We start from the raw sequence: 16,556 nt of genomic DNA on the forward strand, positions 1-16,556 counted from the left end.
ATTATTATTATTATTATTATTATTATTATTATTATTATTATTATTATTATTATTATTATTATTATTATTATTATTATTATTATTATTATTATTATTATTATTATTATTATTATTATTATTATTATTATTATTATTATTATTATTATTATTATTATTATTATTATTATTATTATTATTATTATTATTATTATTATTATTATTATTATTATTATTATTATTATTATTATTATTATTATTATTATTATTATTATTATTATTATTATTATTATTATTATTATTATTATTATTATTATTATTATTATTATTATTATTATTATTATTATTATTATTATTATTATTATTATTATTATTATTATTATTATTATTATTATTATTATTATTATTATTATTATTATTATTATTATTATTATTATTATTATTATTATTATTATTATTATTATTATTATTATTATTATTATTATTATTATTATTATTATTATTATTATTATTATTATTATTATTATTATTATTATTATTATTATTATTATTATTATTATTATTATTATTATTATTATTATTATTATTATTATTATTATTATTATTATTATTATTATTATTATTATTATTATTATTACTAGTAGTAGTAATTTATGCCTCTACAAATGACTTTGCAATTTATCCTATATACAGACTCACTGGATCTAGTGTTCCTGATCTTATTGTGAGCATGAGCAACCAGATGTGGCTTCATTTACAATCTGATGACAGCATTGGCTCACCAGGATTCAAAGCTGTTTATCAAGGTACGAACTAAATTAACTGTTTTAAACTCATGTTGTAACTCCCTTCATTACATCCCAACAAATTTATTTCAAATAGGCATTTAGTCCTTTCACAAATTTAGAGTTTTGATAATGTCTCTATTGTTAATTAATAGTTAATGGAGAGATGGCTTTGCAAATACCCACAAAATAACTAAAAAAATCTGAAGTAAAAATGAAAGTTATTGTTCTAATGCTTTTTGCTTGAAGGTCAATCCAAACTGCAAATTTCTATCATATTTGAAATATTTTAAATGTTACATTCTGCTGACCTGTGTAATTCCTTATATTGAATATTACTTGAAAATTATGATTAGTTTTCTCAGACTTTATAGGAGTAGTTACAAAACTTGTTTTCATGCCTCATCAAGAATCTTCACAGACCTAAGTCAAAATTAATATGTAACAAAAACAACAAAACAGATATATTGTATATGATTGTGGAAATTAAGAAGATGTATAAAATTGTGGAAATTTAACTCAAAAAAGTGATCTAAACTACCCTAGCCTCATTTGTGTTGCTTCTGTCTCAAAGAGATGAGAACTTTGGCAACATAAGCATCTTCAATTTTTCTTCACTGTGAGCTGCAGTTTGATACTTTCTGAAATTGATTCATTCTAGTAAAAAATACCTGATATCTGTTAGTATGTATGCATGTATTGAAACTTTCCATTTAAATAGGTTGCATAGACCTGCAAATAGAAAGAGCTCTTGCTTATTAACATATGGTATCACTTTTGGTTAATTTCCATGTTAGTTAGTTCACCGTAAGGATAAGGACAAAACCAGTTAATACTATTTTCAATAGTTTCTTATGGGCACATATGGTGAAAATGATTTGATAGTAATTTTGTCAAAATACTTTTGTACAAAAGATGCTGCAAAACATTGAGAGACTGTTCACTGTTCACTAACTGAAAGTAACTTAATTAGAAGAGTGGGAGTTCATAGAGTTCCATAAACTGAAGCACCCTATCTAAATGTTTCATTTCACCTTACTGCTTCCATACCAAAATAGGCAAAATAAAGAATGAAAAGTTTAGTTTAGTTTAGTAAATTTAGTAAATTTAGTAATTTATTGCACTGAGGACATTAAGACAGGCTTGCCTGAGCAGGTTTTTATAAGTGATGTTTGTGGCTGACAGCATATTGTGAACTCTAATGATGTAAGGAACAGGTAGGGAAAATGCTCCCCAGTGGTCAGCCAGGAAACCTAGTGTTGGTTCTCCACACCAGTATCCTTCTACAGGTGGTCTCTCCATTGAAGCAGGTGGTGATGATGATGATGGTGATGGTGATTAGGATTATATTTTCACCATTATTTTTCTCTAGTACTATATACTTTTCTTTGGGACTTACTCAAACTCATCATTGGTTATTCCCACTCACGGTACTGATTGAAGTATGCTAGTTGGGTTAAGTGTTGTACATTCATAGATTGTTAAGTTTCTGTGTGCATTTACTGTTGGATAATATTTATTGAGTAAATTACTATTATTTTACTATTATTTACTATTACTATTATTGCGGGGCAACCAGGGCATCAGGCCCAGCCAGCACGGGTTTATGGAAGGCAGGTCCTGCTTGACCAACCTGATCTCCTTCTATGACCAGGTGACCCGCCTAGTGGACAAGGGAAAGGCTGTGGATGTGGTCTACCTGGACTTCAGTAAGGCCTTTGACACCGTCTCCCACAGCATTCTCCTGGAGAAGCTGGCGGCTCACGGCTTAGACAGGTGGACTCTGTGCTGGGTCAAAAACTGGCTGGACGGCCGGGCCCAGAGAGTTGTGGTAAATGGAGTTCAATCCAGTTGGCGGCCTGTCACGAGCGGTGTTCCCCAGGGCTCAGTATTGGGGCCAGTTCTGTTTAATATCTTTATCAATGATCTGGATGAGGGGATCGAGTGCACCCTCAGTAAGTTTGCAGACGACACCAAGTTGGGCGGCAGTGTTGATCTGCTCGAGGGTAGGAAGGCTCTGCAGAGGGACCTGGACAGGCTGGATCGATGGGCCGAGGCCAACTGTATGAGGTTCAACAAGGCCAAGTGCCGGGTCCTGCACTTCGGCCACAACAACCCCATGCAGCGCTACAGGCTTGGGGAAGAGTGGCTGGAAAGCTGCCTGGCGGAAAAGGACCTGGGGGTGTTGGTCGACAGCCGGCTGAACATGAGCCGGCAGTGTGCCCAGGCGGCTAAGAAGGCCAACGGCATCCTGGCCTGTATCAGAACTAGTGTGGCCAGCAGGAGCAGGGAAGTGATAGTGCCCCTGTACTCGGCACTGGTGCGGCCGCACCTCGAATACTGTGTTCAGTTTTGGGCCCCTCACTACAAGAAGGATGTTGAGATGTTGGAACGTGTCCAGAGAAGGGCAACGAGGCTGGTGAGGGGTCTGGAGAACAAGTCTTATGAGGAGCGGCTGAGGGAGCTGGGGTTGTTTAGCCTGGAGAAAAGGAGGCTGAGGGGAGACCTCATCGCTCTCTACAACTACCTGAAAGGAGGTTGTAGCGAGGTGGGTGTCGGTCTCTTCTCCCAAGTAACCGGCGAAAGGACGAGAGGAAATGGCCTCAAGTTGCACCAGGGGAGGTTTAGATTGGATGTAAGGAAAAATTTCTTTACTGAAAGAGTAGTTAAACATTGGAACAGGCTGCCCAGGGGAGTGGTTGAGTCACCATCCCTGGAAGTATTTAAAAGACGGGTAGATGAGGCGCTTAGGGACATGGTTTAGTGGGCATGGTGTTGTTGGGTTGATGGTTGGACTCGATGATCTTGGAGGTCTCTTCCAACCTTAATGATTCTATGATTCTATGATTCTATGATTATCTACTTTTTTATGCACCTTGTTTTGGTTTTCTTTAATGTGAACTGAACTCTACAAAACAAGAAGTAAGGAGAAGGGGAAAAGAAGGGGTGATTCTCATGACGGTGGCAATTGTTTCCCATGAGACTCCTCCATAGCAACGCTACTGGGATTTGCAGGTCCGTGGCCATGAGATTAACAATATGAGAACAACAAGGAAAAAGCACCATCACAGAGGCTCTTGAAACATTATCACAATTGCTTAAGTGAGATGTTACAGAGCTGTGAGTCAAAAAAACAGATGCAGGCCCATAGCATTACTATGGCTAAGACATTAAGGTATCTTAAGACATTGTGCAACACATTCAGCCTATACAGTTACACAGCTCAAGTGTGTTGTGTTGCCTCAGGGCAATGACATATTCTTTATTTAAGTTAATCCCACCTCTTCTGATCCCTTCTTTCACAGTTTCATCTTTTTTTCACTTGTGTCATTTCTAGGGACCATGTTTATTAAGACAATATATTTTCTTTATAGAATCCATTTGTGAATTACATAAAGTAGAAATAGTGAGTATATAGTGGAAGAGAGTATTGGCACAAGTTATGCATCTGACACTGCATTTTTTCCGCAATCCAAAATTATGAACTTTATCTCATCGTACCTCTATGAAAAAGTTCAAAAATCTAAATCTATCTGCTGAGTTATTTTTCTGCTATCATTTCTCTTTCTGGTATTTCTAATCTAAAGTTGTCTGTTTTCATTTCTGTATTTATCTAACTTATCAAAGATAACTTATTTAATTTATGGGGTTCAACCTCTTACTTCTGGGCACTTTCTGAAAATACCTGAAGTATACACTGTGAATTTTGCAGTAGTAGTGGCATCTCTGTTATGAAATATATTGTTATTATTTGACAGTTGGATTCTGGCTTTCAGTCTTGTTTTACAACCAATTGTGAGTCCTTCTGTGTTTTTGTAGTTTTGGAAATTAATTCCAAAATTGTAAAATGGGAAATGTTTACAATCTCAGAAGTGTAGTAAATGTCTTAATATGAAGGTGAATTATAACTTTTTTCTGTTTTACCTTAATGCTCTCATTAGTTTTATTAGAATTTTCTCATCTTCTTTTACTGTTGACAAAACTTTTATCCATCTTCATTCTCAACATGTCTCTTGCTTTAGGCCAAGTGTAAAATCTTAAAACTCTATCCTGTCATAAGATACCTCAATGATTCTGCTTCCCCTTTGTTTAACAGTCAAAGAACCTGTCCAAAAATAGAATCTCATTTTAATGATGAGAAAGTTAATGGATTGCGACATGTGACCTCAAAGACACTGTCTTTGTGATTGCAGTTAGCTAAAAAGAAAGCAAACTGCAGGCTTTGATGGCTTATACATGATCTAGAGAGACAAAGTAAAGAGCATCTTTATTTGAATATTTTTTTACCAAGAAGTCTGAGTTTTCCTCAGGATTAGAACATGACTCCTCACCCTCTTGCACAATATTTTACTATTGACCAACTGAATCTTGACTTTGTATCTATTATATTACAATCATTTTTCATATTAATATTTACAAAGTGTCATAGGCTGATTGCAGTTTATAGAAAATTGTTACTTTAGCTGACCTTTGTCTCACTTTAATAATGAAATAGAGAAGCATTTTGATGATGTAATTCACCTATCGTACATCAGTATGTCCACCTAAAAATGGCATGAGATGATGCCTGTAAATGAACTAATATGCATCACACATTTTGTATACGAGTAGTAAATTTAATTCTGTTTACAGTTTGGCTAAGGGATTAAAGGAGGAACAATTCTTTCCATATTCTTATGCCTCTTCTTTGGCTCACCTTCAGAAACATCTTAATGTCAGAAATATGTAGTGCCATCTATATTCTTATTACTCAGATTTCTTGATTTTGAATACAGTTGATATTTACTTTAAGAAAAGTTCTATAGTCTGCCTAATTAATCAGGCTTCTTGGACTGTACAATACAGCTCTCCAATAGTTGAATCCACAGAAAGATGTCAGACACAGGTCCTCAAGAAATAGTTACTAGTAATAGTTTTGAATACAGAGGAATAACACTGTACCTGTATCACTGTATGCAATGGAAGGTGAGCTATGGAAACATAGATGGTAAAACTAATGTTGAGATTAGCTTAAATTGACAAAGCTGATAAACAGCTACTATGTTAGAAAATACAATAATTGCCTTGATATTTTTTCTATGTCATCATCAGTTGTCATGTATTATAAAGACAAAAATAATTTAAATGTTACCCATATGTAAGTACATTATTAATAAATAAAATGCAACATGCTACAGGCAACCTTAACTTTGATGTTAAACTTTCTAAACCATATCAGAACCATATTATTATTGCTAAAACAGAAAGCTATTAACCCATATTAAAAAAATTAAAATGCTGAAGAATAATCTGCACCTAAGGTTGCTTTTCTTAAAAAGCTGTTCTATAGAGTGTATCTGAAAGTCTTCCATTCCAGACATCTTAAGAGAATGGTTCAATACATTTCTGAAAGAATTCTCTGAAAGCATCTATGGTTTCTGTGAAAAGGCCAGAAATTTAAATTGTTCTGTCCTTGAAGAAAGGGATATGTTGTAATACCACACCTAAGTATATCAAAGGATCTGTACTGAAATCCTCTTTCCATTATAATCCATGAAATTTTCCTTACTGAAGCCAGCATAACCAGGTTTCACTCCACACATCTTCGTTAAGTAAAGAGAAGGAAAACAAAATATGTTATTATACATAGTTAATGTTGCTAAAATGTATATTGTCTTTTGCTGTAGACATAGAGAAATTAGTGACACTATGTATTTCATAGCTGAGATTTTGTGATAAAAAACTCTAACATCTCTCAGTGAATACTTGTGTATGTAGTCACTTGTGTAGAGAGGGCTGTGTTAAAGAAAATTTTCAAGTTTTGTTACAAAACTAGAAAAATTAGAAGGAAATTTATTCAGAGTAAAAAATAACAGATTTAGGTTGTTCATTAAGACAGTTTTCAGAATTTCAGCATAGACATGTTTAGAAAGTAAAGGAATTAAAAGACTGGACTGTAAGTTCTAGTTATGTCTCTAATATATATATTTTTTTTTTTACCTGGGTATTTAGCAAGGTTATGAAAGACTTCAGTGTATTTCTCCATACAAAGGACATATCTGAAATCCTCATATGTCACCTCCTGGAAGAATAACATAACCATGCTGAATGGTAAACTTGTTGAAGGTTGTTGCCAGTCTACCTTGTTGAAGTTGCTTCAGTCTGAATAAGTTTTAAATATACATTAGAACAGGACCTGGTATCTTCTGAGCACTCTGATTAAATTGGTTTAGGTTGACCAAAAGTATTTATTTTAAATGAGTAAACTACTGAAAGAAAATTTTTTGAGCTCTAACTAAAAATCCAGTCCTGCCATGCAATGACTCTAAAACCCATCCAATTTTTTTTTTTTATTACTGTATATATAAAGAACATGACACATACACTTAATGTCGTGGTTTGACTCCTGTTGGCAACTAAGCACCACACAGCCGCTCACTCACCCTCCCCCCCACCAGTGGGATGGGGGAGAGAATCGGAACAGCAAAAGTAAGAAAACTTGTGGGTTGAGATCAGAACAGTTTAATACTTGAAATAATAGAATAATAATAATAACAACAATAATAATAAACAACTAAATGGTAATGGAAAGTAAAACAACAAAAGAGAGAGAGAGAGAGAGAAACAAACAAAAAAAAAAACAGGGAAAGAAAAAAAAAACAAGTGATGCAACCGCTCACCACCCACCGACTGACACCCAGTCAGTCCCCAAGCCTCTGGCCAACTCCCCCCAGTTTATATACTAAGCATGACGTCACATGGTATGGAATATCCCTTTGGCCAGTTTGGGGCAACTGTTCTGGTTGTGCCCCCTCCCAGCTTCTTGTGCACCTCTTTGCTGGCAGAGTGTGGGAAGCTGAAAAGTCCTTGACTTAGTATAAACACTGCTTAGCAACAACTAAAACATCCATGTGTTATCACATTATTCTCATGCTAAATCCAAAACACAGCACTATGCCAGCTACTAGAAAGAAAATTAACTCTATTCCAGCCAAAACCAGGACACTTAAATAGAGATAGTGTGCATAAAATGTAATCATAAGGATGAAAACTGTATTAATATCAACATACCACCATTTTGAGGTCACAGGTTAATCTTGTAACACCAATAGACAAAGTGTATTTCTAACAATGACATGCTAAGTCTATATTTTTATAAGGAAACTTTTCTTCCAATCTGTTGCTGGTCATGGGCTAAAGCAGGGACTTTTTTTAGATACAATAGGTAAAGAATTTTACATTAAAGTAATTCTTAAATCATGCACTTTTTTTTTTAATTAGTTTTCCTCTTGAGCTGCATTTTGTTTGTATTTGACCACAAGTGAACACCTCTCATGTCCAAACTTGCCCAGCAGCTTGTGATCTGATGTGGTATTTAGGCATATTTTAATCGAGAAAGACTTGGTTTATACCATTTCTTAATATAGGTCCAAGCATACATTTACCTGTTACATGGATGAGATAGACATAGTCATTGTCATGCATATCCAGATCAGGATAATGTAATATAGCAATATGATATTGTGCCTTGTAACAACATCAAACAATGATGTCAGGTCACGAAGTTGGCCCTGGACACCTTCCTGATAGGGCCTAGAGTCGCAGCCAAAAATAGGAATGATAAGGTGAATAATGTGCCTTAGTTTGACTTATTCCACTTATGTCATGGGTGTACCACATCTGAAAATAAGTGCTTTATGGCTGTTAAGGTCCAAGGTGGATTGTGCAGCTAGCTGACCATTAAGCTGCTTCCATGCTTGTGTTCCCATCAGCTGTACCACACTGACATAGAAGCAGATGACAGTCAGCTTGAACTTTTAGGCGTGAACATTTTAGAATTTTATTAAGCTTGAGATTTTTCTCCCATTCAAGCCTGTGAACTTGTCAGTCTGATAAAAATATTGAATCTTTTGACTTCCAGACTTCTTGATAACCAATATAACATCTGTTTCATAGCCTGTTTAGAACTCACTTTCTATTCTTGCCTTTACGTGGTTATATAAACTAATGAAGTTATTTCCCTAGCCCATCCTTTAGTTCATAACAGTGTTATAGAAGAAATCTGGTGACTCAGTGATACAATCCTGAGCATTTTATATAATTTGAAGTTATTAAGAATTCTTGGAGATGTCAGGAAGTATATCAGCCCCTGCAAGCAGCTGAAAATGTCAAGTTTACAACCTTAATTTGTATCGATGCTCAACTGAGCAGTAAAGCTTTAAGCTCTTCATTATGATGTTGTTTGGAAGAAGATACTTCTTTCCTCCTGAGACTAGTAGAAAAATACTTTCAAAAAAATATTTCTGTTGCTCAGATAAATGTCAGCTGTCTTTTTGCATACAGCTATAGTATTTAGTAAACCTTAAATCAGTGCAGTTTTTTTACAAACACACAACTAGCTTATAAATGCCATTGCACTACCAATATTGATATAAAACTTTGTTATTGCCTGAAGATTTGATAAAACCTGTGCTGAAAGAAATTAATGGAATTAGGCTTTTTTAGGACTCTCACAATTAGACATGCATTCAGGGAAATCATTATGTACAGTGTAATGCTTGGAAAGAAAACAACTCATAAGTCATTCAAGGAAAACTTGGAGCTTCCTATTTTACTCTAAGCTTTTCTCTTTCTTTCATCTATTTCATGTATATTAAGTTTTCTTTTTATATTTTGTTCCTATATTACAATTCAGACAAATTATTTAAGTGTGTGCTTTTGGAGGACAGACAATACATAGATTTCATATTTTATGTGAATATTTTCACATGTTAGTGGTTTGGTTCTGTGGAGAACTGTCAGAGAGTTTCATCATAATATTGTATGAATTAATCTGTTTGTAGTGCCACACAGTGCAGGTTAGTTCTGTGGATGGGCAAATGTCAGTCACTTAATTTCCAGCACAACATATTATCCATCATTTTCACATAAGGAAGCTTTCCTATATTGTTATCTGACCTTTTTAGAGTATGTTTTTCAGTTAAGTCTACAGCAGGCATTTCTAAGTTTCATCATCCTTGAGTTTTTTTTCAAGGAATAAATAGTATCATCAATAGGTTACTAATAGAGTGAAAATACGCATGCTAAGTTACTGATAATTACCACAACAGTTTTAAAGTAATTTTTAATAGTGAAGAATATCTTTGCCCGAGTTTTGTATAACGGTTGGGGTGTCAGACAGAACCCACTTTCCATCTAGAAAATACACAAGGACTTGAGGAACATAATATCATGGTGATATGCTTTAATTGGTTGAGTGTATTGCATATTTATATATTAGCAGGCTGTAGCGGGAAAGATCAAATTTCCATCTATGCCACTATCCTTTATTAAACAATTGCAAATAACAGAGGCTTAGTGAAGAGTATAAAAAAGGGTAACCATGTAACACCACATAACTCTCCTTCTCCCTCCTAAATTAACAAAATAACAAACCAAAAAGTCCAGATTGTTTGAGTACAAATTTGTTAAGTAAATGCATTTTATGCCTTTTTTATTTTTATATTAATTGCATAAGTCTACTTCTAATGTCCTATTTTTATTTTATAAGAGCACATTTCAGAGTCTTCAACCAGGTCTTGATATCATTATGCTCAATTGTGCTCCACAGACATACAACCAATGTCTGTTATTCTCAGTCAGTTTACAGATTAATTTATAGCTGTTCAATTATAATGTTTAAGCAATGTATTAGCTTCTTCCACTATAACCTTTAATGTAAGGCATTATTTTGTGCTAATAATGGAGATTCTCAATATGCCAGAAAATAATGTGTATGTTAAAAATAGTGTGGTTTACTGACCTGATATCTGTGTACATTTTTAATTTTCTGATTTCATTGAGGAATATCTTTATTAATGTGCTCCTTTATTTAAACTTCAGAATTTAAAAAGCAAAAAATAAAAAAATCTAAACACTCTCAATATTTAAAATTTGTTTAGGTACAGCCCGTATACAGCACATGTATTCTTTTTTAGTTACATGACATGTCTGTGGCTGGGAAGCTTCCCTCTCCCTTCCCCTCCAGATTGCAGCTGTGTCTGACTGATTAGGCATATGTGCATTCATATTTTTTCAGCGATTGACTCAACAAGTTAAAACTTATCATGAGTTGAAAGCCTTTGTTTGCCTCTTTGCATAAAAATATTATACATTGAAACAATAACATGTTGTCTCTGAATAAGAGAGAATTGTTATGTTTTAGCTCAACCAGTGAAGATTTTTCTTCTAGTCAAGTTTCTTTGACATCATAATTAAACACATTCCATGTAGAAAACAGCTCAGATATTTTTATTGTATTATAGAAAAGTAAAATGTTATATACCTTTTCATCCAGGTTAATTATTCAGTACATTTGACTTTAACATAAATGTTATTTCCAGATTCTAATTAAACTTTAGTTAAAGGTTTATCGTGCCCATATTTTTAAAAAACATTAGCATTTGATGATTTTTCTTAAAGAGTAGATAGCAACAAATTTTAAAAATAAAACTGGCATTTTCTAATAAGTTTCTAATAAGATATATACGAGAATTAAATGTAAGCATTAACTGATCTTTTGGAGAGTTTTGTTTGTTTGTCTGTTTTTAGTCCTGGCAGGTGTTTCTTTGCACTTTGTTCCTTCCACTGAAAAAAAACCCCAAACAATGGAACTGAACAGAGTTGAATCTCAGTTTTTGAAAGAGAAATCTCAGTCTTTGCTTCTTAGCAGATACAGCTCAGTTGAAAGTCTGATAGAACAACTTAATCATTTTAAGTAAATTGAAATTTGCAATAGCTTTTTACCAGTTAAAAATTTTTCCCTTTGCAGTCTTTTTGATACTTGTTTTTAATATAGAAAATGCCACAGTGTATGCACTATGAACTTATCTGTCGACCTACATTACCTAAGAAGATAGTCCTTTCAATCTTTTAAGCCAAAATAATTCTACTTTACTAATTTGCCTTATGTATTTCAGAAAGTGATGAAATACTCAGAGTATCTTTTTAAAATCTACAACTGAGATTGTTTGGCATTCTTAAGCATCCTCCAGAATTTGTAAAGTTTCTGGAAATGATGATCTGAAAGAAAGATACATCACAGCTAGACAGCAACAGATAGGATGTTATGAGTTTTTCTTTTGAGCAGTACTATGATAAGTTCTTATAAAAGTATTTTATTTTTGTGACAGTTTTCTCTATTTTTTCACTAGAAGTATCAAGCCATGAGAATTATATTGTCCTTTAGTTCTGAAGCCTTTTGATGCATGACACCTGCATTTTGGTTATAAAAAAACCCCCTTGATTTTAAATGAGCAATAAGTCAGCTTTTCATATTGCTTCCCCAGTGGTGCCACTTAGTTTAAGTTTTATTTTCCTGTCTATGCTACTTTAAGTAACCATCCTTTTTGCAGCGATAATGAAAGAATTGTTCAAGTTATGTGATGGCTGATACACCTTGAACTATATTCATAGAATCATAGAATCGTTTAGGTTGGAGAAGACCCTTAGGATCATCAAGTCCAACCATTAACCTAACACTGCCAAGTCCACAAATTCTAACATTGATGTTTTATTTAAGTATATCCTTCTGAAGAAATGTGTGAATAAGCTGTTACAAGTGATAAGTTATCACTGAAGTCAATAAACTCTAAAGAAGGCATTGTTTTAAAAATCTTGCTACATATTTAATTTGCTTCTGTAAAACAAAATGTAATATTATTGTAATTTTTCTTGAAGCAAATATTTATCTAGGACCATAGGAAAAAAATATTTTTTCTAAGCCACCAAAAATTCAAAAAATGAATGAAAAACTTTGTATTTAAGATGTGAATGATCCAAGATAATCTTGTGCTAAGAGTCAGACTTTGACTGTCACAGTATTTTCTGTGTATATATATGCATACTACTAATTCTTTTTTATGAAACAACGCAGGGTAATTTGAGAAATAAAAAAATATTAAACCTACATTCTCATGACAAGCTGAAGAAACATGTTTGTTTGACCCTAAAAAGACACTGTACACAAAATCTTTTTTCCAGTTAAGTCTTTATGGCAGCCATTTTTAAAGTTTTAAAAATACATGTATATGCATTTATAGATATATGAAGTGCATTTCATGTATTAATATAGTTTCAAAGGATTTGAATATTCTCTCACTTCAAAATTTATCCAAAAATTTTCATATTTTGGTTTTCTTGTATGTGTATTAGAATACATAGCATACTACAAAATGAATTCTGTATGTTTTGCATAAAACTTTAAAATAATTTAGCTTAACTTGTATTTATTGTTCTAATATATAAAGAATATATTCTTGTTCTTAAGATACACCCAGTTATAAAAACTGGTGTTCTTTTGATCAAAACCAATGATAAAACCCTAGGAATAAGAGTTCCCTTTATTTTTTGCCTTATTGTTGAAAATGTCTGCTAAGCTATGTCTGCAGGGAGATGCTCAGGAAAGTTAAAGTTAACAAAGTACAATAAATTCAAACTACAGATTTAACTGAGTAATCTACCTTAAATCCTTATGTAAGGGCTCTCCTTCAGTGATATTATGACCCTTCATAACTGCAAGTTAATCTTCAAAAGAAGAAGAATACAAATCCTCTGAGGAGGATTAAACTACAATAATCTGAAGACAATGGTACACCTGAATGAGTACTTCTACATGTCCTTTAGCGTGGCTTTACTTATAAGCCTAGAGCTTGTGACTAGTTGAGGATCCTTCCTAAATGCCACATTTAGAAAAACTTTTCATTTAAATTTTGCCAAATTTTAAAATAATGCACATGGAACACACTAAATAAGCTCTTCATAAATAAAGAATAATTATAATATTACAAAAAATGCATGCATCTCCAGCAATATACTTCCTGTGAACTTCTGAGTATCACAATATGAGGCCATGATTAAGATAGCTTAATTGGTTATTGCCCCTGAAGGAACAGTTCTCCTGGAAGAAATTACACATTTTCAGTTAATTATCAGCAAATAATGACAAGGTGGATAGTTTAACAATGTCTAGTATTTGCATTATTTAATAAAATTAATATAAATACAAATATTCACATATATACATCTATGTACATATATTTATATATTTGCATATATAAATCTATTCATAGTTACTGTCTGCTTACAGACTTGAAGTCCACTCAAATTTTTTTCACAGATAAAAATTTTTTTCTTCACTTTTTCGTAATGAAATGCCCAGCTCTTATGAAACTTTCTGTCTCCAAATTTAAAGATTGGTTTTAACATGCTTTTAAAAGTTTGAGAAATAATTTTCAAGAAAAAGTAAAAATATGGTATTGTTGGTAGACAGCAATTTAAAAAATATTTTTCCATTTAATGTTGTGTAGAATTATTTGTAATTTTGTTGTGTTCATTATTTGTAAACAGATCAATACTTAAAATAACAGTACTGCTTTGAGAGGACTAATAGAAACAGTTATAAAACACATTCCCTGTTTATTGTATTTTCTTAGCAATTAATCTGATAATTAGTATCATTTATTTTTATATTTGTACACAAATATGTTCTGGCATGAGTTTAATTCATATTTTGATCTTTACTTAGTTTTATATCTATAATGTAAGTCATTTCTTTACCTATTAACAACATTTTTGTTTTGTATTTTTCCACTTTCTATTTGTTGACAAAAATACCCTGTATATGGTCTAATGTCGTAAATCTTTTTACTAATCCATAATACAATAATATTTCCAATTTTGCAGCTGACAAAGAGAACATGTATATTTTTATCCTTAGAAAACTAGTCTATGTTACGATACAATACAATCAAACATGGCAATATCAGATAAAGAAAGAAGGTGGGTTGTAAGGTAACCATCTGACAAAAAAACAAAGAGGAAAAGATGACTTTAAAAATTGGCTCTGACTTTCATAATTTTGTGAGAAATAATCTAGGAAACTGTGATGATACCTTGTTTGTTAACTGTTTGCTGTATGTTAAATCGTATTTCTTTAAAAAGAAAAAAAAAAGTCATTTGTAAGAATGGGGAGAAAACACCTTCGCTGAGCATCCCTTCCTATGACAAACTTCTGTAATGCAGTCCAGGACCAGCTCAGAGAAAGCTGGAATGCACAGAGCTGGAAGGAACCTTACAGCACAGCAAGGCTTGGGAACTCCTTACAGGAAAAGGGAACTGACAATTTATTTTTTTTCCCATAAAGACCCAGAAGAGACAATGTGGAGTTTTCTGCAACCCAGAAACTACCTTGAGACTGCATTTGTATTACTACATAAAATGTGGCCAGGGGCTGTGTTCTTGCCCTGAGTATACAGCCACATAACATGGAGGGGCCTTGTTTACCCACAGACAAATTGTGTTTGTGTGAGTGTATTTGTATATATGTGTCTTGGGGCAGGGCAAGAAGGTGTTATTTCAGTGTGTTAGTGATGTGCCTGCTGCATGCACTGCAGGCCATGATTCATGTTTTCATAGCAAGAAACTAAGAGTATATACTGAACACTTTGGGATGTGGTGAGGTATGTCTGAAGATATGAAGCCTGTGGAGTGGTGCTGGAGGACTTTGTAGAATACAGGGATGAAAACTTGATGCAGTCTTGTCCGTCCAGTCTATTGGGAACGGTCTCTGGTGCTTGCTGTACCCTGAATCATGACCATGCAGCATCTCAGAGATGCCGGTAGGCATCACCAGGAAGCATGCTAAAACTTATGCAGTACGGGTAGTTGGAGATCCAGCGTTCAAGCTCACCCTTGTCCCTGCTTTATTTAGCAGAAGAGCTTTAGGCAGAGCAGCTGGTTTAAGAACAACCTTGGAGGAAAACACTCACATAGCGAGGTCACAGTGGGAAGCGAGCAAGCTATGCACCAACTCTTCTTTCTCTACACATTTCCAAGAACAGCTCTGTGCTGTCTTTTTTTAAAGCCTTCATGTTTCTTTTGTTATTTCTCACTGAAAACTTGCAGTATGTTTTTAGATATTGTTTGTCCAATTAGAAGTCTACGTGTTATATCAATATGTTATATCAATAACCAGATTAATTAACATCTGTTGTTTAGTTTCCTAAATTTTTGAAATTATTAATTTGTGTAACTTTATAATGAAATTGTCTTTCGTTTCCTAGTTATGGGTATTTGTGTGTGTGTTGTGGGTTAAGCTCCATAGGGGCAAGGAGGGAGTAAGATTCTCCACATTTCCTTTGAATGGCCAAATCTGGTGGGACAGTCTTTCCATAGCTGAGGTGCAAAGCCCATAGGGTCGAGGGGGAGGGGGAATAGAGATTCTCTTTGAATTGCTGGAGCTGGAAGGCCAGTCTATACACAGTTGGTACCTCGATGTCTGCCCAGTCCTTTACCACTAGGGTGCTGGTGTATGACATCGGTGTGCTCCATACAAACCTTCACCTGCACTGGATGTCATCCAGATCCTTGGAGGCCTGATTATTGTCCGGATCACTGTAGACCTCCTGCACCACTGCTAATTCCCAGTACAGTGTGTAAGCTTATTTTGTAAAACTGGTATCTTATAAATGCTGTATTAGAATTTAAAACAACCTACTTCATGACATTTTTATATAGTAGATTAATTTTAGCTGTTGTTGAGATTAAAAAAAATCTGGAATTTCTTGTTCATATGCATTTTTCCATCTTTTTAGTTTAAACTAGATTCTTATTATCATCTCATTAAAATCAATTGGGGCTTTTAGGATTTTGGTGAAGCTATTGATATGCTTTTTTAAAATAGTTTCACCATGAAAAGATAAAATATGTAGTCAGGTTTGGGTCATTAAACAGTTTCTTTATCATTTGTGCCTTCATTATAGCATTTATTGAATTTCC

The 16,556-nt window shown here is 33.5% G+C and overlaps 1 protein-coding gene across 1 annotated transcript in view; it reads left to right on the forward strand.

Annotated features, from left to right (window-relative positions):
- The window catches only part of CSMD1 (CUB and Sushi multiple domains 1), a 1,045,142-nt gene that overhangs the window by 675,005 nt on the left and 353,581 nt on the right, over nt 1-16,556 (forward strand). Inside the window, exon 12 of the mRNA XM_009333261.1 lies at nt 670-782. Coding sequence (XP_009331536.1) covers nt 670-782 — 113 coding nt within the window. The remainder of the gene's footprint in view (nt 1-669; nt 783-16,556) is intronic.

The sequence above is a fragment of the Pygoscelis adeliae genome, unplaced genomic scaffold (assembly GCF_000699105.1).
Source record: "Pygoscelis adeliae isolate BGI_AS28 unplaced genomic scaffold, ASM69910v1 Scaffold57, whole genome shotgun sequence".
Classification (NCBI taxonomy): Eukaryota; Metazoa; Chordata; class Aves; order Sphenisciformes; family Spheniscidae; genus Pygoscelis; species Pygoscelis adeliae.